General features: G+C 38.7%; 1 protein-coding gene across 8 annotated transcripts in view; it reads left to right on the top strand.

Moving 5' to 3' along the window:
• The window catches only part of RIMS2 (regulating synaptic membrane exocytosis 2), a 587,388-nt gene that overhangs the window by 176,268 nt on the left and 389,128 nt on the right, over positions 1-21,992 (top strand). For all 8 annotated transcript variants that reach the window (XM_082600831.1, XM_082600834.1, XM_082600833.1 and 5 more), the window contains one exon: positions 17,672-17,982. In XM_082600831.1, coding sequence (XP_082456957.1) covers positions 17,672-17,982 — 311 coding nt within the window. The remainder of the gene's footprint in view (positions 1-17,671; positions 17,983-21,992) is intronic.

Raw genomic sequence — 21,992 nt, 5'->3', positions numbered from 1 at the left:
AGGAAGTACGGGAGAAAACGAAGTTTTATTTGGTCAGAGGGATCTAAAACTTCTCCATTAAGTGTAACCTTTGCTGAGGGTTTTTGATGTATAATTTTTACTAACCTAAGGAAATGCCATTTTATTCCTACTTCGATTTTCAAGGTAAAGAGATACTAGTTTTCCTAGGAGTTAATTTAGTATTCCTAGTTTTCTAAGTTACTTTAAACCGTAAAATGGTATTGAATTTTATTAAATGCTTTTCTTCATTGATTGAGATAATCATATGATTTTTCTTCTTTAATCTGTTATATTGATTGCTTAACTAGATTTTCTGCTTTTGCACTGTCCTTACACTGCTGGGGTTAAATTGTGGTTGATAATGATATAACATGTTTTTTGGGTTTTTTTTGTCTTGGATTTTGTCATTTAAGTTTTAGTTTATGTTTTGACTCTACCTATATGTGAATGAAATTGGTCTGTGCTTTTCTTGTCTTATGTCATAATTACATTTGCTTCGTAAAATGAGTTATATGAGTTTTGTTCTTTTTTAAATTTAGTTTTATGAAACAGTTTATATAGGATATGAATTAATGGTCCTTTAAAAGTGTGGTAGAATTCACCTGAAAATTGTAGCAATTGCTCTAGGTAACCTTCTGATAAGCCTTCAGCCCACCCCAGATGACAACTACAAATTGTTCCTGAACATACCAGTAGCTTCCTGCATCTCTCTGCCTAAGGGCATTTTATGGCCAAAGGAATAGGCTTAACATGAAGGAGAGGCACAGAAGTGCCAATGAGCTAGTAGATAATACCCAGCCTCCTTGCCTCTTAGTGGGATGATTCTAAGAGGGTTCCATCAAGATTAAGCTCCATTTGCCTCCAGAAATAATGTACTCTTTAATTGACTGTTTATTGGTTTTTTTTCCTTCCATGTTTTACTTCCCCACTCTTTCACTGTACTTCTTGGTATCATTTTTCAAGTAAACAAACTACTTTGCATTCAAATCTTTGGTTCAGGATCTGATTGTGGAGAAACCCAAAACAGGAAAAACCATTTTGGCCTGAGATTTTCTGCAGAAGTATTAAAAATTTTTAAATTGAGCTATAATTCATATAACATAACATTCACCATTTTCAAGTGGCTTTTAGTATATTCACACGTTGTGCAACTATCACCACTACCTAATTCCAGAACATTTTCATAACCCTGAAAAGAAGCCCTGTGTCCATTAGCAATCACTCCCATCTCACCCAACACCCAGGAAACCAGTAATCCACTTTTTTTCCTCTATAGATTTGCCTATTCTGGACATTGTATATCAATGGATTTATGCAATATGTGGCCTTTTGTGTCTGGCTTCTTTCACTTAGTATGATCCTTTTAAGGTATCTGTGCTGTAGCAAGAATTAGTACTTCATTCCTCTTTATGCTTTAATAATATCCCACTGCATGGATTTATCATATGTTGTACATTTGCTCACCAACTGACGGACATCTAGGTTGTTTATACTTTTTGGGTATTATGAATAATGCTGTTAGGACCATATACTTGCAAATTATGTGAACATATATTTTCAGTTATCTTGGGTATTACCTGGTAAAGAAATTGCTAGGTCATAAGGTAATTCTATTTTTTAATTTTTAAAGAACTGCCAAACTTGTCCACAGAGGCTGTACCATTTTTTATGTGTACCATGAATGTACAAAGGTTACAATATCTCTAGATCTTCACCAGCACTTGTTATTTTCTGTTTTAAAAAAACATTATATCTATCACAGGGTGTGTGAAGTTCTTTTGAGTTCATGTGCTGCCACCACTGTCCACTATAGACATGGCTGAAATCAGATGTGAACCAAGGAGTGCCAAAATAATCTGCAACATGAGACTTAGGATGGACTTCATGCCAAACAATCTAATGTCCTAGGTCATAAGCGGCTGGGGTTTGAATTCTGGCTGTATTACTTATCGGCTGGAAGACCTTCTCTGTGTGACTTAACCTTTTCAATCTTCAGTTTCTTCATCCATAACTAAGGTGTAGATTAAATGAGATAACAAATATGCAAGAAGTGGACGAGTGTCTAGGACGCAGGAGAACTCGGAAAGTTCTGTTCTTTCTTATTGTTGTTAGTAGCGCAGCAATGGCGGTGGTAGTGGTTGTGGTGGTGGTGCTATTAGTAGTAGCACCAGGGTTGTGGCTACAGCCTAGAGTTTGACTCACAGTCCAGCCTGTGCAAAGTGTGGTCTGCAAACCAGGAGAAGGAGCATCACCGGGGATGCTGTTAAAAATTCAGAATCCTTGCCTCTCTGGCCCCAGACTTAGGAATCAGAATCTGCATTTTACAAGTTCCCCTGGCGATTGGAATGCACATCACAGTTTGAGAAGCATGGGTCTAGTACATCATTTTGCTATTCTCAACTTATCCAGTGCAGTTGCCACAATTTTGTTTTTAATTTTTGTAACAGCTTTTTTGCAGGACAATTGTTATACAAAAAACTGCACATATTTAATGTATACAATTTGATGGCTTTGAACATATGCATACACCCGTGAAATCATCACCTCAATTGAGGTGATAAACATATCCATCACCTCCAAAACAAACAAACACACACACATAATTAAATGTGATTCTCCCTCACCCACAATAAAAAACCAAGTAGTATTCTGAAATCAGTTGGGTTAGATCAAAAGTAGGACATTGATCAAACAAGTCTGGAAACCTCTAAGGTAAGCTATACATATTTTACTTTCATTTAAATATTTAAGCAATTTTAATACATGTAAAATAATCTTAAAATACTTCGTGCGGGGCTTCCCTGGTGGGGCAGTGGTTGAGAGTCCGCCTGCCGATGCAGGGGACACGGGTTCATGCCCCGGTCCGGGAAGATCCCACATGCCGTGGAGCGGCTGGGCCCGTGAGCCATGGCTGCTGAGCCTGCACGTCCGGAGCCTGTGCTCCGCAACGGGAGAGGCCGCAACAGTGAGAGGCCCGCGTACCGCAAAAAAAAAAAAAAAAACTATTTCGTGCATTTTGACTTTTGATCAGAAAAAATATTTTTCATAATAATACTTGTATTTGGGAAATCCTTTTTTTTTTCTGCCTTATAACAAATTTAATCAGTCATACATATGTTCCCATATCCCCTCCCTTTTGCGTCTCCCTCCCACCCTCCCTATCCCACCCCTCCAGGCGGTCACAAAGCACCGAGCTGATCTCCCTGTGCTATGCGGCTGCTTCCCACTAGCTATCTATTTTACGTTTGGTAGTGTATATATGTCCATGCCGCTCTTTTGCTTTGTCACAGCTTACCCTTCCCCCTCCCCATATCCTCAAGTCCATTCTCTAGTAGGTCTGTGTCTTTATTCCTGTCTTACCACTATGTTCTTCATGACATTTTTTTTCTTAAATTCCATATATGTGTGTCAGCATACAGTATTTGTCTTTCTCTTTTTCACTTACTTCCCTCTGTATGACAGACTCTGGGTCCATCCACCTCATTACAAATAGCTCAATTTTGTTTCTTTTTATGGCTGAGTAATATTCCATTGTATATATGTGCCACATCTTCTTTATCCATTCATCCGATGATGGACACTTAGGTTGTTTCCTAAATTCTTAAATGTTATTTTATTTTTTCCTTAAAGACAATTTCATGAGGTCCATGGTATTTGGATTATAGAAGTTTGCTAGGCAAACAGATTTTTTTTTTTTTTTGCCGTATGCGGGCCTCTCACTGTTGTGGCCTCTCCCGTTGCGGAGCACAGGCTCCGGATGCGCAAGCTCAGCGACCATGGCTCACGGGCCCAGCCGCTCCGCGGCATGTGGGGTCTTCCCGGACCGGGGCACGAACCCGTGTCCCCTTCATCGGCAGGCAGACTCTCAACCACTGCACCACCAGGGAAGCCCATAGGCAAACATTTTAAAGAAAGTAATGTATAACTATTACATACTTATTGTTAATATATTAATTCACTCATTCATTGAACATGTCTTGGTGTTTTCTAGGTACTTGGGATATAGCAGTGAACTAAAATAGACAAACACCTCTTATCTTTCTGGGGAGTATATTCTAATTAGGAGATGCACACAACAAGTGAGATAAATAAATATTAGAAGGTGTGAGTGCCCTGGAGAAAATGAAAATCTAGATACTTTATTTTGGGTGATGTTGGAATTTTAATTTGGATGGTCTTGGAAAATGACAGTTGAGCAGCAACTTGAAAAACTTGAAAAAGGTGAGGGAGCTAGCATTGCTGATATTTAGGGGAAAAGCAGTTTAGACTGACGTCATAGCGAATACAAAGGTCCTGTGGTAGGGGCATGCTTGACTTGTTGGAAGAACAGCAAGGAAATCAGTGTGGCTGGAGCAGAACAAGTGGGTGAGAATAGTGAGACACAAAGTTAGACAGTGAGATTGTAGAGGACCTTCTGGATCTGTGGATTGCAGAGAACCTTCTGTAAGGACTTTGGCATTTATTCTGAGCAAAATGAGTAGTATGAAAATATTCTGACCAAAAAAGTGACATGATGTGACTTACATTTTAAAACATTTTGAAGAGTCTATTTTGATGGTTTTGTTGGGATAGATTAATGAGAGTGAGAAAAGAGTGGCATCTAGGAGACCAGTTATGAGGATATTGCAATAATTTAGTCAGGTGGTGACTTAGATTAGGGCGGTTGTGCTGAAGGTGGTGAGATGTCATCTCTGTAGATATATTTTAAAAGTAGAATCAAAATGATTTTCTAGTTGAATGTATGTGGGGTATGAGAGAAAAAGATTATTCCAAGATTTTTGGCCCGAGGCAAAATGGGAGGATGGGGAATTGCCATTAACTGCTATGAGTAAGACTGTGGATGGACCAGTTTGGGGGTGAAGGTCTGGAATTCAGTTTTGGCTTCGTTAAGTTTGAGATGAATCAAAATACAAATGCACTGAAACTAGATAAAAGTCAGTGCTTTTAATTTTGTGCTGTGATAGGGTTATGATACAGTTTATCTTTCATAGAATAGTAAATCTCCCTTGGGTGGGCCAAGTTGGACTTCCCTTACATGGCACTGTGCTTTGAAGTAGATCAGATGACTGTATGATTAGTGATGTTATTGCCTTTTAGCAGTTACAGGAGCAAGAAGCACAATTTGCAAAAGGAAGTCCATATGGTAGTGCATGGCTTCTGGAAATTTACTTGCAAGGATCTCATATAGTTTTATCCATTAATCTTAAAGTTTTAAAGAACTTTTCTTCTCTGAATTAATGCCTCTTCCTTAAAAATTTCTCTTTCTCAGGAGTGTTCTAGTGATTTCCATGCTACCATGTTTTGTTAGTGATTTGTTACTATTTCCTCTAGTTTTACACCTCTGATTCTTTTCATTTTGGATAAAGCATCATTTTCTAACCTGCATGTAATTATGTTCTGGCCTCTCCCTTTATAAGATGTCCTCTTCAGAAATTATGTTCTGTTCTCCATTTTAAATGAAACCTAGGTGAATATGCTTTATATTTTACGAAAAATTAGACTTGCTTTCCTCCAATTTAAGCTATTATTTTACTTTAAATTTATTGAAATGATTTTATAGTTCTATAATTTATAAGCAGAACTTTTAAGTTATATATGTTGGAAAAGAAAACTCAACTGATAGTACGTTTGTACTCTGTTGAATTTTTTAGTAAGTTAACATGCAATGGAAAATAATTATTCTAATTCATACCATCACATTTTATAATGTAGAATAATGATACTCTTTCAACTCACTTTTTAATTTTATTAAAGTTACTATATTTTTAACTGAAATTTATTTTTAGGGAAAAAAGTAGGTTAACAATGTAGTGCTAATATGCAAAGAAGCCAGTAGTCCAGATTGAACAAAGTGCTATAGCACAGACTAGTGGGAAAACTTAATAACTGCAGAAATGTTTACTTGCCTTAGAATTGCTGGATATACCTACTGTTTTAAGAATTGTCTTTTCTTTTAAAAACACTTAGAGAAATTTAAATTTAAAATGCAATTCTAATTAAAATAAGATTTAAAAGTCAAGTATTTATTATGAAGGCAACAGCTACTTATTCTGATAATAATCAATGTACAATTAAATTCTCCTCAATGACTAATTTACTTTGACAAACACTTCCCTAGTTTTTTGGATAAAATTTAATTTAGAACAGGGAGTTTATAAAATGAATCAAGTGCTTTGATGAAAAGAAAAACTAGAAACAACACTACAAAACATGTACAGCTAATTGGTTACCTTTTATGTAATCTGACTCCTTCACTCACACCTCTCCATAAAAAACAAAACAAAACAAAACCCTGGAAGTAAGCTGTATTGTATTTTAAAAATTATATTTGTATGAAAATTCAGTAATTAGTTCTCAGTTAACTAATATATTTATGGTAAATTCACATTTCCTTTTAGCATGATTATGAGTATCAGTAAATGTTTTCACTAGTCCAATTAACCTTAACTGGTTCTCTCTTTTTTATTTTGAAATATTTCAAACATGTTGGGAAGTTTAGAGACTACCGAGCAGTTATACAAATCTTAACATTTTGCCATTTTTTTGGTATTTTTCTTTGTTTTTTTTTAGAGATAGAGCAGTTATTTCGAATACTTATCATTCTACATGTTTTTATTTGTATAGTTTAACTTAATATCTAAACACTACTAAACCATATGTAGTATTATTTTACAAGGTTTTAAACTTTATATTATGGATCATACTGTATATATTTTTCTGAAACTTGCTTTCTTTAACTCTGTATTTTGAAACTTATCTCAAAATTTAGATTCATCTAAATCTAATTCACTCATTTGACTGCTGAATATAATTCTTCTGCATGAATATGCTAGTTTATCTGCTGATTTAGGTTATCTAATATTTTTTCCTAGTAGAGGTAGTGCTCAATGAACATCCCTGTTCATGTCTTCTTGTAATTTCTCTAGGGTAGAAGTAACATTTCGGGATCCTACAGTATATAAGTAGCCATTTTCAGTTTCACTAGATATTGCACAATGGATCTCCAAACTGTTTTGCAGTCCTGGGAGGAATGTTTCTGAGTACTGGCTCCTCTACTTCCTCTGAAATGCTTGGTATTGTCAGACTTTTAAATGTTGTCAAACTAATGGGAGTGAAATAGTAACTAATTCTTTAAAATTTGTAATTTTTCACTGATGAGATTAAGCTCCTTTTTATTTGTTTATGGTTTAGTTGGGGTTCTCTGTGGAGTTGTATATTCATTTCTTGACCTATTATTCTGCTGTGATGTTTGTCTTCTTCTTATTGAACTATGGAAGTTCCTCATATATTCTGAGTGCATATCCTGTATAAACTGTATACATTGCAGTAAAACCTCTCTCAGATTGTGGTTTCTTCTTTTACTTTATCATATTACTATTCAAAAATGTTTAAACATTTTAATATAGTAAATTTTAGTTTGTGCTTTTTGTATTTGAGTTAAAAATATTTTGCTTCTTGACATTTGTTCTAAAAGTTTGGAAGTTTTGTCTTTCATGTTTCAGTGTTTAATCCATTTGGAACAGATTTTTGTATATGGTGTGAGGTGTGAATCTATTTTTTCCCCCATTATGGACAACCAGTTGTCTTAGCTATATTAATTTAATAGTGTGTCCTTTCTCCACTGATTTGTAATGTGATCACTGGCATATGTGAGAGTCTGTTTCTAGAGCCTCTAGTACGCTCCATGTTCTATTTACCACTTCTCTACAATACCACACTGTCTTAATTTCTGTCACTTTATAGGTAGAGCAAGTCCTCCTTAAATTGTTACTTATCTTCAGAATTATCTAGATTTTCTTATCTTTGGCTCTTCCATATTGATTTCAGAATTAGCTTGATAAATTCTATGAGAAACATGGTCGGAGTCTGATTAAAATTGCACTGAACGTTGTAGATTTAATTCGGGAGACTGACATCCTGGTGGTGTTTGGTCTTCTCATTGCAACAGAGTATATCTTTCCATTTATGTAAGTCTTCTTTTAGACTCTTATATACTAATTTTCTTTGAAACAGGTATCTTTAAAATTTTTTTATTAAATGTTTATGGTTGGTTATTAGTGGTGTACTGAAATGCTGTTTATCTTTGTCCATCTTTGATCTAGGAAACTTATGGAGCTCTCTTATTACTTCTAATATGTTGTCTGTAGATTTTCTTGGATTTTTCTGTCATAATCAAATGGTTTTCACAATCATATAGTATTTAGATAAGGACAGTTTTATTTCATCCTTCTTCTTGTCTTGTGTGTGTGAGATTTACTAATAAGCTAGTGCCTCCAGGACAGTGTTGAATAGAAGTGATGATACTTGGGATCTTTAGCTCATTCCTAACTTTAAGGGAAACGCTCTTACTTTTCATCTTTAAGTATAAAATAGGATTTAAGTTTTTGTAGATACCCTTTATCAGGCTTAAGCATTGCTTTTCTATTTTTTGTTTGCTAGATTTTATTTTCACATGAATGAGTCTTACATTTTATGAATGCTGAATGGGTTTTCCGTATCAATATGATCACTTTTTTTCTATTTTAATCTATTAATGTGGTGAATTACATTGGTATATTTTCTAATATTAAACTATTCTTGTTATAATCTTCCCTTTGTCATGATAGGTTCTTTTTGTTCTTTATCATATATATTTGCTGTATGAAATTTAACATTTGATTTTAAGATCAATGCATCCATTTTTATTTGTGCTATTGGCCTATAATTCTACTTTTATATTGTCTGTGGTAGGCTGAAAATGGCCCCTCAAAAAAAATCCATGCCCTAATCCCTGAGCCTGTGAATAACCTTATATAGCAAAACAAACAAACAATCTTTGCAGATGTCATTATGTAAGAATCTTGAGATGGGGAGATTATCTGCCTGGGCCCTTAATATAATCATTTGTATCCTTATAAGAGGGGGATTACACACACACAGAGAAGGTGATGTGAGGATGTAGCAGAGAGAGATCTGAAGATGCTGTCCCTGAAGACTGGATTGATGTGGCCACAAGCCAAAGAATGCTGGTAGCCATCAGAAGCTGACTGCCAGAAGAGGCAAAGAACTGATTTCCCCTAGAGCCTCTTGAATGAGCATGACCCTGTTGATACCTTGATTTTGGCCCATTGATACTGAAATTGAATTCAGACTTCTGGTCTTCAGCACTGTGAGAGAATATATTTCTGTTGTTTTAGACCACCAGTTTGTGGTAATTTGTTACAGCAGCCATAGGAAACTAATTACTGCCCTTTTCTGATTTTGCCATTAAAATCTTTCTAGTCTTATAAATTGCATTGGGGACCTTACCTTTTTTTTTTTTTTTCCCATTCCTATAGTAGTTTGAAAAAGTTTGGGGTTATTTGCTTTTTCAGTGTTTGGTAGGAGTCAAATGTAAAACCATTTAGACCTCATTTTTTTTTTCTTTTTTGTGAGATGATTTTTTAAAAAGTTTTCACTGTAGTTTCTTCCTCTTCTCTTTATCCTCCTCTTACCCTCCCTTCTGCCTCCCCTGAGCTTATCCCGTCCTTATTAACAATTTTGTGATTGCCTTCATGCAGTATCTGGGCTCTCCAATCCAGAACCAGGTCTTTAGGAGTGAGCTGGGATCTTGTTTCCATCATGATATTTAGTCATCTTGCAAATTAATATATTAGTGGTATTTTAAATTAATGATCTTGCAAATTCATATATACAAACCAAGGTCATGGTTGGCTTTGTTCAGCATCTTGTTACAAGACTGTGTCCCACTTTTCTGAACGCACAGCTATGTGTAATCTGTAGGTTGAGGCAGCTTTCTATAGCATTTTCCAGCTCCTTTTATTAGTGAAGAAGGACCTGGGCATCAAGAAGTGAACCTGACTCCAGGTTTTCATTTTATATGGGGCGCATTTAGTTCTGTTATCCCAAAAGAGCTATGCTCTCAGCTATTGGTGCCTGCTTTTTGGCTGGGGGCACAGTGACCCCAAGGCTGCAGCTCTGCTTATCTGCCTTCATTTCTCTTTTGTTTTAATTTAACTTAATTAATTAATTAATTAATTATATTATATTATTATTATTTTTTTGTGGTACGCGGGCCTCTCACTGTTGTGGCCTCTCCCGTTGTGGAGCACAGGCTCCAGATGCGCAGGCTCAGCGGCCATGGCTCACGGGCCCAGCCACTCAGTGGCATGTGGGATCTTCCCGGACCGGGGCACGAACCCGTGTCCCCTGCATCGGCAGGCGGACTCTCAACCACTGCGCCACCAGGGAAGCCCTATTTCTATTTTTTTATAAGCTAAAATTCTGGACACAGAAACAAAAATCTTTCTGTACAAGCAATGTCTATTTTCGCTGAAAAATGTTAAAAGTAAGATTTATATCATGACATAAGACAAACCAATATATAGAAATAAAAGTAGAGTTTAAGGAAAGAGGTGTAAAGGTTTAAGTTTAGCAGAGTGGTAGAGATCACTGTAATTTTTAATTCTCTATAATTTCTCTGAGGTTTTAAGTATAAATTAAAATTGGGGCCTCCCTGGTGGCGCAGTGGGCCTCCCTGGTGGCGCAGTGGTTGAGAGTCCGCCTGCCGATGCAGGGGATACGGGTTCGTGCCCCGGTCTGGGAGGATCCCATATGCCGTGGAGCGGCTGGGCCCGTGAGCCATGGCCGCTGAGCCTGTGCGTCCGGAGCCTGTGCTCCGCAACGGGAGAGGCCACAACAGTGAGAGGCCCGCGTACAGCAAAAAAAAAAAAAAAAAAAAAAAAAAAAAAATTAAAATTGCATTTTTTGGCAATTGTGTGTTTTGTTTTGATAAACAGTGCAGATACCCCAAATTTTCAGTAATATTGACTGCATGGTAAAACAATAAATGATTATATTTTCAACTTAATTGTCTTTCATTTCATTTCATTTTCTGTCTTTTAAAAGACTAGGTTCCTTTTCTGTGCTGTGCAGCCTCCCACCCCACAACTCCTGCCCAGAGCAGAGGAATCAGCCATTTTATCAGAAACTTGAAGCTCTCTGTGGATCTGGTTCATACTTTGTACTTAGGCAAATATTAATCTCTGAACATAGCTGACAATATTCAGATCACAGTGTAATAGGTATAGTATATTTGAAGTGCCTCCTGGTTTAGATTATTTTATCAGTAAGCTGGCTTCTTTTTTCATTTTTGCCATGAAAGTAACGGATGGGTTAAGGGAAGCCTGGAGATCATTAGTCCAAGACTGAGGATTCTTGGGGAAAGTGTCAGGTATACAGAAAAGGGAAGTCTAGGAAGAGCCTGCCCCTTCTATTTCCGTATATTATGAGGAAGGAGAAAGACAGAGGTAAGGCTAGTAGGTGATCTAGTTCTAGTCTATTTTTTCTAGGCTTTGCTCAGGCTGAGGATACATATTGGTTCAGTCAAAGGGCAGCTCTTACCCTTCTTATTATTTGAGGTTCTTGGAAGAGATCATCTTTCTGGATGCCCTGCCAGCATTAGCTTTCCAGAACTATCCTTAGTACCAGGATAGTTCTGGAAAGCATGGAGGACACAAAAGTAGCTGCATGTCCCTGTCATGACACTCCCCTGATGGTGAGGGATGAGGGATGAGGTCACTTTGCAGAAGAGACTGCAGTACAGGTAGCTGGGGCCACGGCTGAATGGAGGATTGTTCTGAGACTAAGAGGAGCCAGCAGTGCCCTGGGAGCTGAAGTGAGATCAAGTCAACAGTGGAGCACAGTCCTGTCTAAATAGAGCAGTACCAGACTGTGAGTTAGATGAGCTGCAGATTTCAGCAGCAGAAGCCCCACGGGACACCCAGATACCTTCTTGGAAAACAGCAAGGGAAGGTCAGGTAATATCAGATACAGAGAATTTATCCAAAGGAGCTATTTAGCAGACAAAAATTTAGTAGGTGGCTTTAAAAGAAATCTGGCTAGTATGCTGTTGAGGAAAAATCAGATCAAAAATAGAGAAATAAACAAGTTTCTCTGTGAGTAATTTTTCGAAGCCACAACAATAGCCACCTAAGACTTGGAGATGTTCCAAGTTAAAGTTTCTTCTGTACTGCTGTTGTCTCCTGAGGGACTTAGGGATGACACCATCGAACCTTCTTGTATCAACTTACAAATATGACTGTAGCTAGAGATGCCATGCTTGTGCTTCATGGGGAATCTGGGAAAGTCTTGCTGCTTGTCTTGGGGTATCAGACGAAGGAAATTTTCTGATATCTGTTTTGTAATCTAGAAGCCTATTATATAGAAATTACATTGATTCCTTAATTGCTTAGGGCAGCGGTCCCCAACCTCTTTGGTACCAGGGACCATTTTCGTGGAAGGAAAATTTTCCGTGCATGGGGGCAGGGGGAATGGGTCAGGCGGTAATGCGAGCGATGGGGAGCGGCAGATGAAGCTTTGCTCGCTTGCCCGCCGCTCACCTCCTGCTGTGTGGCCCGGTTCCTAACAGGCCGAGGACGGCTTGGGGACCCCTATTCTATAGAGGGTTAAGGTTTTTCAAATGTGTTCCCTAAGCCAGGGGTCCCAACCTCCAGGTCCGTGGCCTGTTAGGAATCAGGCCGCACAGCAGGTGAGCGATGGGCGAGTGAGTGAAGCTTCATCCGCTGCTCCCCATCGCTCCCCATCACTCGCATTACTGCCTGAACCATCCACCCCCCAACCCCCGCCCTGTCAGTGAAAAATTGTCTTCCATAAACCGGTCCCTGGTGCCAAAAAGGGGATCACTGCTCTAGGATATGGGCCGGTACTTCAACTTTCCAGATCCACCATGATAGCGCTGGAGAAGGGCTTGTAGGTTAGTAGCCCACAGTGCTGCTGAATTCTGCCTTTTGAGGGACAGAAACACCATAGATCTGATGATGGGAACACTAAGGAATACTGTAGTTGACCTTTTGCAGATCTCTGCATTCTTCTTTTTTTCCAAACACAGCCTGGGCCAGGGGAGAGGAAGCACCAGGGATTTATGGTGTGACTGTATTCCTTTTGTAGCATTTATCACAATTGTAATTAAACAGTATTTGTGCAATTATTTGCTTATTGTCTCCCCCACTATACTGTAAACTCCACAGCAAAATCTGTCTGCTGAGCTGTATTCACCAGCTCTTAGCATAGTGTCTGGCATACACTAGGCATTTAGTGAATATTGTATGAATGAATAAATAATTAATGAATTAGTGTTAATAGTTATTTGCCCATCTGTAAATAAATGGGAATTTTATGGTCTGAATTAATTTTATGGTAAATTACAGCTTCATCCAAGTTTATCTTCCAATACTAAATGTAGTATTAATCACTTAGTAGACTATACGAGATACATTATATTCAGTGGTGTGCTGATAAATGTTAACAACAGGTTCTCTGTAAGAAAAAGCCCTGATTTGTGGCATTTTCCAACTTTCATATTCTAAAAACATTCACCGTGGCTACTTTCAAGTAATCCAGGTTACTTCATCGAATGCAGAGCTGAGAAGAAGTGTGCATAACCAGTTCTTAGGACTCAGTGAAAGCTGGGTCCAGAACAACACTGAAGCACATTTATATGCCAGTTTTAGTAATGCATTGTTCTCCACATACATTCTCCTGGTGACACATTCAGTAGAACATGTACTTTAAAAATACTTGAATTAGTTAAGGAAATGATATCAACTGCAAACGATAAAACTTAAAAAGTTTCTGTAGCTCAACATAATAGAAGTTTATTTCTCACCAATGTGAAGTCCACACTGGTGTGGCTGATTATCAGAGGGCTCCTTTCCAAGTACTCATGCAGATTCCCAGGTTCCCTTTTTTTTTTTTGTGGTTCCTTTACCCCCCAGGGTCTTGAATGAAGAGCATGACAGTAGCATATGAGAGTTTTTAATGGTCATGGAAATGGCACACATCATTGCACTTATAATCCATTGGCCAGAACACAGTCATATGATCACGGCCATCTCTAACAACAAGGGAGATTGGGAAATGTAGTTTTCTAAGAGAAAAAGGAAGTAAGTTTAGTAGCTAACTAGCATCTTCCACAGTTTTCTAGTCATGTGATAGGGTTAAACTGATCAATTTACACTCTTCTCTGACAAATGCATACATTTATAAGCATTGTTGATTAGCAATAGAGTGTAGTCTGATTAGACTGGAGTCTAGTAAATCCTTTTATTTTGTGCAGAGTTAGCTGGTCTTATGAGCTTTGCCTGTGGTCTCATTAGCACCAGTCTCTAACCAGTAAATCCTTCCCTTCTCTGAATTATTCTATTATTTATTATCCCTATTTAGATGAAAATCAGAGTTTTCAGAGCATTAAACTCCTTTTAGTTATTGTATGCACTTAACATAATTTTGTTTTTGACTATGCAGTTTAGCTATTACATTTATCGTTTTTATGGTTTTAAAGAGATATTCCTATTTTCCTTAGTGTTTTTTTTTTTCCTTTTTAACCCCAACAAGGATGTCTGTGGAATGGAACATACGATAATAAGTGACAAATTTGGGTCACTAGTGTTCCATCTCTTATATTGCTGTATTACTTTGAAAATATTGGTATTTTTTTTTTTGTGGACCATTAAAAAAATAATTTATTTATTTATTTATTTTTGGCTGTGTTGGGTCTTTGTTGTGCACAGGCTTTCTCTAGTTGCAGCAAGTGGGGGCTACTCTTCGTTGTGGTGTGCAGGCTTCTCATTGCGGTGGTTTCTCTTGTTGCGGAGCACAAGCTCTAGGCGCGCGGGCTTCAGTAGTTGTGGCTAGCAGGCTCTAGAGCATAGGCTCAGTAGTTGTGGCGCGCAGGCTTAGTTGCTCCACGCATGTGGGATCTTCCCGGACCAGGGCTTGAACCCGTGTCCCCTACATTGGCAGGTGGATTCTTAACCACTGTGCCACCAGGGAAGCCCTGTGGACCAATTTTTTTCAAGTCCTTATTGAATTTGTTACAATATTGCTTGTTTTATGTTTTGGTTTTTTGGCCACGAGACATGTGGGATCTTAGCTCCCCGACCAGGGATCGAACCTGCACCCCCTGCATTGGAAGGCGAAGTCCTAACCACTGGACCAGCAGGGAAGTCCCAAATATTGGCATATTTAGAACTGAAAGTAATAATACCTTATAATTTTGAATCCTCTATGTCTTTGTATTCTTAGGGCCTAGATGTTTTTTGATAAATGATGACCAGCCACACTAATAGGCTCTAACCATGGTGATTTACAGGCATGTATATTTCTAAGATATTTTTAACAGCATTCATCATAAGATACATTTGCTGGTTAACTTAATTGGTTAAAGAGTTCCATTAACAAAAGTCCTGCTATTCTATTCCCAAATTAGTTAAATTATTTTCCACGGACACAGACTTTACCTCTAATAGATGTTAATTATTTCACAGCCAATTAATGAAAAGTCATCTCATAGCATGTGTTTGTAAGGCATCCTGCAGTACCATCAATTTACAAGTTGCAATGTGTGTAAAGGGTTTCAGTTGAAAGTGTCAGTCCCTGTACTAATTTAAGTGAGTGAATTTAGGCTTCCTAAGCTTTAAAGATTAGTAAGCTCTTAATCCAAGAGTAGGAGGAGATAGTAAGAGAAGGGTAATTTGTTGTTAGGATATAAGGATTACTAGAAGCCAGCAGTTTAGGAGGGCACATAGGATCTAGTCCGAAAAAGAGCAACCAATGTGGATAGCCCAGAGAGTATGGGAAGGGTATTAATACATAGACAGTCAGACATCATCCTTCACACTTACAGTCATTTATCTTATATTAATATCTATTAGGTGTTAACAGATGAGGAAGACTAAGCCCATAGTGCTTCCAAGTCTTTTTTTCATTTTTCACTATATGGAAATGATGCTATTTGTACAATGAGTAATTTGTTTAAAATAAAGCAGAAAAGTTGAAGTTCAAATTTAATTTATTTTAACATTATTTTCTGGTTCTATATTTAGTGCACCTTTCACTTTTAAAAGATATCTGCAATACCTATAATTGCCACAAGATGGCATTGAAAGGCTGAAGATCTTGGTTGAAATTTGATTTTTGAGATGATTGATGAGTTAGATATATTAATATTTTGTATGTATTCAAAGCAAAAGGAATTTGGACTATGATGTATTTTTTAAAATTTGAGTGAGATGTTGGTATTTTAGTATCAAAAATACTTTATTTACTTTTAAAAATAAGATAGTCACAAAAATTGATGTTATTGCTGACTGATTCTTTTGGAAATGGATGAAACATAAATCTCAGTGTAATAGTATAAAAAATTTTATTATAATACATCCCCCAGAAAGACTTCAAAAGAATTCAAGTTAGCAAACATTTAGAAGGTCTTACTGTTCTATAATTTATAAGGTCTTATTATGCAAATAGAAGATATAGACCTTGCCCCCAGTGAGCTTTCAATTTAGTTGGAGAAAAGAGAAATGTATATACAATTTGAAGAGAGAACAAAATAACAAAATGATCAAGTACAGTGTTGTATGATATAAACTATACAAACAATGTGAACTGGGAATAATGAGAAGTTAAGCAAAAATTTTAAATGGTATTTTACAAAAGCATTCTTGTATCAGTTGAAAATACCATGCTGAAGTTTTCTTTTACTGCGATTATCTATATTATAATTTATTTAAACTATGAGGAAATGTTTAGCAATCTGGAGAGCTGTGTAAGATTCAATATTTGACATAAAACATAAAAAACACTTGAAATATTAACTTACCTTTTATTTCATGAATGTATGATTTTTTTTCTAATCGAAAAATATTTTTCAGAACAAGGCGAAGGTTTTCTGGTCAAACAGATGTTAGTTTTAATATTCTTAGATTCCTGGAGTCTGAAAAACATATCTATTAAAAAATCAAGTGTAGAATGGTGGTTACCAGGGGGTGGGGGGAGGGAGAAAAGGGGATTTGCTGTTTAATGGATATAGACTTTGAATTTTGCAAGATGAACATTTTGTAGATCTGTTTCACAGCAATGTGAATATACTTAATACTACTGAACTGTGCATTTAAAAATGGTTAAAATGGTACAATTTATGTTAAGTGTCCTACTAAAGTTATGAGCAATTAATAGGTTTCTACTGAGGATCAGCAATGTTCCTAGCTTTATTTTAGTCATTAGGAGCTACTCAAAAGAAATAAAAGCCCCTTCAAGAAACTGTAATATAGTTGATGATAGAAGATTAACCTAATAGTAGGTAATCTATTGAAGTCCAACATATACCAGGCATTGTGCCAGACATTTTATATAAATTATTTCAATCCTCAAAACAATATAGGGGAATGAATATTATTATACTTATTTCTTTATTTTATCATTAAGGAAACTAAGTTTTATAGCTATGAAGGTTCAGTACCTTGTTGAAGGTTGCCAAGTTTCCAGTCTTGCAGTTGGTATTTAAACCCAAGTTTTTTCTAACCTCAAATCCATTTTCTTTGTATTATACTATGCCCCTAATTTAAATACAAAGCAATTAAAGAATATAAATAAACAACTAGTAATTTCACATTCTAGTTTGGTGTTTCTACTGCCAGTAAATATTGTCAGTTTTGTCTGTTGACAATATTAAGATATGTGATTTAATTAACAATAGCAGTTGATCAGGATTACATTTTAACTTCAGAAAGGATAACCATGTACTTTTTTTGTTACCTTGAGTTGTCTGTATTTTTATTTGCTTTTAACTTTTGGAAACACTAATTTCTTTTCCCTGTATATTCGTGTGCAGGTTATGTGGGTATGTAATTTGTGCCGAAAACAACAAGAAATCCTCACTAAATCAGGAGCATGGTTTTATAATAGTGGATCTAATACACCACAGCAACCTGATCAAAAGGTTCTCCGAGGACTGCGGAATGAGGAGGCACCTCAGGAGAAGAAAGCAAAACTGCATGAGCAGGCCCCGTTCCAAGGACCCTCAGGTGACTTATCTGTACCTGCAGTGGAGAAAAGTCGATCCCATGGGCTCACAAGACAGGATTCTATTAAAAATGGGTCAGGAGTGAAGCACCAAATTGCCAGTGACGTAGCTTCAGACAGGTAAACATTTTGCTTAATCTTTAGGTAAACATTATTTTTAATCTTCATTCCAAACAGAAATAAAAATACATGAAATGTTTAGGCAACAAATGTGTTGTCTAAATATAATGTAAATGTCCATATGTTTTATAGAAATGCTGAAAGTGATGTTCAGGACTTGAGCTATTATAGGTTTGAACAGTCTTAAGTTTGATGTGGGAGTGTCAGGTTTTTCCAGAATAAAGTGAAATGAAACAGGGAACCTAGATAGGTTATGGTCACAGGAAAGACAAACTGGCATAAGAGCAAGGGGAATGAAGAAGAGATTTTTTTTTAAAGACACTTTGGAGAGGTTCGATTGATGGGACTAACTGGAAGAGGAATTAAGAGAATGGGGAAGATTAAGGATGTCTCCAAAGGTTCTACCTTGGGTTGACGGATGAAGTGGTCTTCCAAGCAGGTAAATATTGATGAAAGGGTTTCGTGAGTTTGATTTTTCCATGGGCTAACTCTGTTATGTACTCTTTTGGCTCAGTTCTATGGGCTTCTCCATGTTCAAAGGGTTAGACTTTTTAAAGCAGTGTTTATGGTTCTTAGAGTTCCTACTTTTGGAAGGAGGAGAATGAAAAGTTTTCTTGGGAAGATTATTTTTCTATACCACATTCCTCTGTTTAAATTGAAAATTAAAAACAAAATCTGGTTTACACTATGTTTGTTATCTAGAATTGGCAGATACATTTACATGTGATTAAGTAGAAAGTCATGCATTTTGTGGAAAAACAAATCTAAACTGTACTTATAGGCTGGTGGGTCCTGAGCGTTCTCGAATGCAAGTCTGTGTGCCCGACGCACAGTGAGGCCAAAAAATACCAAAACATCAGAGTTTGGAGCAGAGAAAGGTATATTGCAGGGCCATGCAAGGAGACAGGTGGCTCAGGCCCCCCAAACCCTGAACTCACCATAAGCTTTTAGCAAAACCCTTTTATAGGAAATGTGAGGGAGGGGGGTAGTTAGTTGTCAAACTTCTTGGTGTCAGAACCTTTGTTCTTGAGGTCAGGTCATGGTCAGGTAACGATGTTCCTGTAAACCTCCACCAGAATGAATGTTCTTCCCTGTTCTGACAAGAAAGGGCAAGGTCCCAAGGCTCAAGTTTCTCCCTCCAGGGTCCAGGCCCTGGCTAAGAGGAGGGGGTCCCTGCGCGGGCCGTTACCCTGCCTGGGAGCGTTCATCCAGCACCCAGTCTGGGTCCTCCTGCCAGTGCCCAGGCTTGGCTGAAGAGGCAGATCTCGGCTGGTGGTGCCCTCAGGGCCAGGTTGTCAGACCCTGCCCAGCCATCATCACTGAGGGAGCCAAGTGCCCAGGACCCAGCTGGCCCTCAGGCTTTTCACTTAAACTGGAGTGAATCACTTGTAGCAAATACCCGTCAGGTGAATTCCCAGCTCACAAGAATTGTCCTTCTTTGAGAAGAGCCCCGGCCACAGAGGTGGACCTGAACTAATGATGTGCTGTGTTCTTGCAACTTACCCCTGACCTCCGGCCACCTCTTAGGGGGGTAGACAACTGATCTAAGCTGTACCAATTTTCAAAACTTGAATGGACAGATTGAAGCTGATTGAAGCTGTTACCTTAGTGGCCGTGTCCATACAATCCAGGTGCTGAGGCCTCCATTGACTGGGACCCATGGAGACTGCTGCCGCCATTAGGTCAAGGCCTGGGCCCAGCCAGTGGGCGGCCATGGCAAGGGCTCTGGAGCTTTGCAGGACACAGCCCTTAGCCTGTCCTGGGCCCCCCAGCTCACCCACCAGCGTGGAGGCTGGAGGACCTCGAGCCCTGGGGAGAAGGCCACGATCCACCGCTCACGGCACTTTCTGCCCGGAGGATCACTGCGAGGCTGACTGCTGGCAGAGCGGGACCTCTAACCGCTGTTCTAAGGGCCTCGTGCTAACGGCCACGCGCTGGCCAGGTATTAAGGGTGGAATGCTAAGGGCTGCCCGCCCGCCCCGCCCCAATTACAATTTGAAGGCGAAGAACAAATCTCTCCTTTAAAGTTAACATCAGATTTTGCTCAACACGAGTCCCTTAGTAACAAAAGTTGAGTTAGGTTTTGTGATGTAGACTCTCCTCCAACTTGAGGGCAAGTGACCCCCGCCCATTTACACAGCGACAGCCCTTACCTGCCTTTCTGCAGAGCCTGGACTCTGGCTGCTGGCCTGGGGTCTGGTGCTGGGTGGGGTGGTGCTGCCCTCCAGCCGCTGTTGGCCACTTGATCAGGCTTCCCTGGCCCAACACCCTGCCAGATGCTGGGGATGGAAAAGCTCAAGCCCCAAACCCGAATGAGGGGAGTGTTGGCCAAGAACTGGAGGGCTGTGAGCCTTCAGGTATGCAGGGTTGGGGGAGGGGCTCAGCTGAGCCCGAAGAACCCGAGCGAGGCCAGCTACCGACTGGACCGCGCCCTTGTGTCCGTGCCCCACCCCACACCAGCATCCCAGCCTCTCCTGTGTGCGGCTTGGTGCGAGGCATACCCGCTCCTATTACGTGAGCACTCAGTTATAACAGGTAAGGTAACTGGGCGTCATTTTAGAGGGTGGCTAAAGCCATCACTCTGGTGTGTTGCTATGTCTTGGGAGAATGATAAAATGATGGCTGTGCCAGATCTTTTGAAAACTAGCAAAAGTGAAACAATGTAATCCTACCTTTGGGCAAAACAGTTGGTGATTTCATGGCTGGTGTGCTATGAACTCGTCTCAATGCAAAATCTCAGGAACCCAGGAATTTTAAGGTTAGAGGACCATCTTAGATTGAGGACCGCCTTAAGCACACAAAGATTTGAGAGTGAGTAGTCTATATGGAAGGCAATCCCAGGCACTACCTGTAGGGAAGTGGGAAATGATCCAGTTAAGAGAAAGAATACAATATTGGATGCATTCAAGAGCAGGTAACCTCTTTTAGCCGCTGTGTCTTAATCTTACTGGGACTTTTGGGAGACCCGGTATCATGACCTCAGTTATCCCATATAATGGGCAAGGAGGCTGGGGATATTTATCCATAACTTCCCTTTGCTATTGGTCTAGGGCTGTTCCTGGGGTTAACTCTCTAGAACTCATTGCTCTAGCATGCTGCTGTGCCAGAGAAAGCACTCAGGCAGAATATTAAAAATACAGTAAAGGGCTTCCCTGGTGGCGCAGTGGTTGAGAGTCCGCCTGCCGATGCGGGGGACACGGGTTCGTGCCCCGGTCCGGGAAGATCCCACATGCCGCGGAGTGGCTGGGCCTGTGAGCCATGGTCGCGGAGCGCAGAAAAAAAAAAAAAAAATACAGTAAGAAAACATTGCTATGTGGGGAACAGTGAAGGATACGGCAGTGTGGGTTGAGACAGTAGCAATGTCTGCTACACAAGGACTTTAGAAATCAAGAAAACTTGTAAAATGGCAAGTGAAGTGGTCAAGGTATATGAGCTTGGGTGAAAAAAAATAGATGATAACCAATGGAGATAGGATTTTAAATGAATGAATGACAATAACATGGATAATGGGAACAGACTCCTTCAAAAACTAGATAGCTGCGTGAGATAGTTTCCTTTGGACTTTAGAGAGGTAGGTTTGGGAAGAAGAAAGGAAATACTTAAACACTGGGTCACATAATCAATTAGTAAGTTTTGGAGTGCATATTGTCAGGAGGTTACGGATGTTAAAAATAAATGCAACAAATTTTTGAGTAATTAATTCATCACTGAAGGGAAGCTAGAAGCATATCTCTAATGTTTGAAGAAGGTGGTAATGAGAACAAATATATTTCTTTCAATATTATCTCTTAATGCTTCTTTCAATGACAAACTACTAGCCTGAATAAACAGTAGAATCTGACCCATTATGGGGAAGCAAGGTGTAGTAGTTCCTTTTTTTCTTTTGCCTGGTGCCTTTGACAGCTATAACTAGTAAATGCACACTTTCATGACTCCTTGCTTTCTGAACCTAATACAAGTCAGACCAATAGCTTCTTTTGTTAATAAGAATGACTTTTAGTCAGGGAAGA

The sequence above is a fragment of the Mesoplodon mirus genome, assembly GCF_964341445.2.
Source record: "Mesoplodon mirus genome assembly, chromosome: 16".
Classification (NCBI taxonomy): Eukaryota; Metazoa; Chordata; class Mammalia; order Artiodactyla; family Ziphiidae; genus Mesoplodon; species Mesoplodon mirus.
The sequence above is the reverse complement of the archived record's forward strand: the minus strand, read 5'-3'. Positions and strand labels throughout refer to the sequence as shown.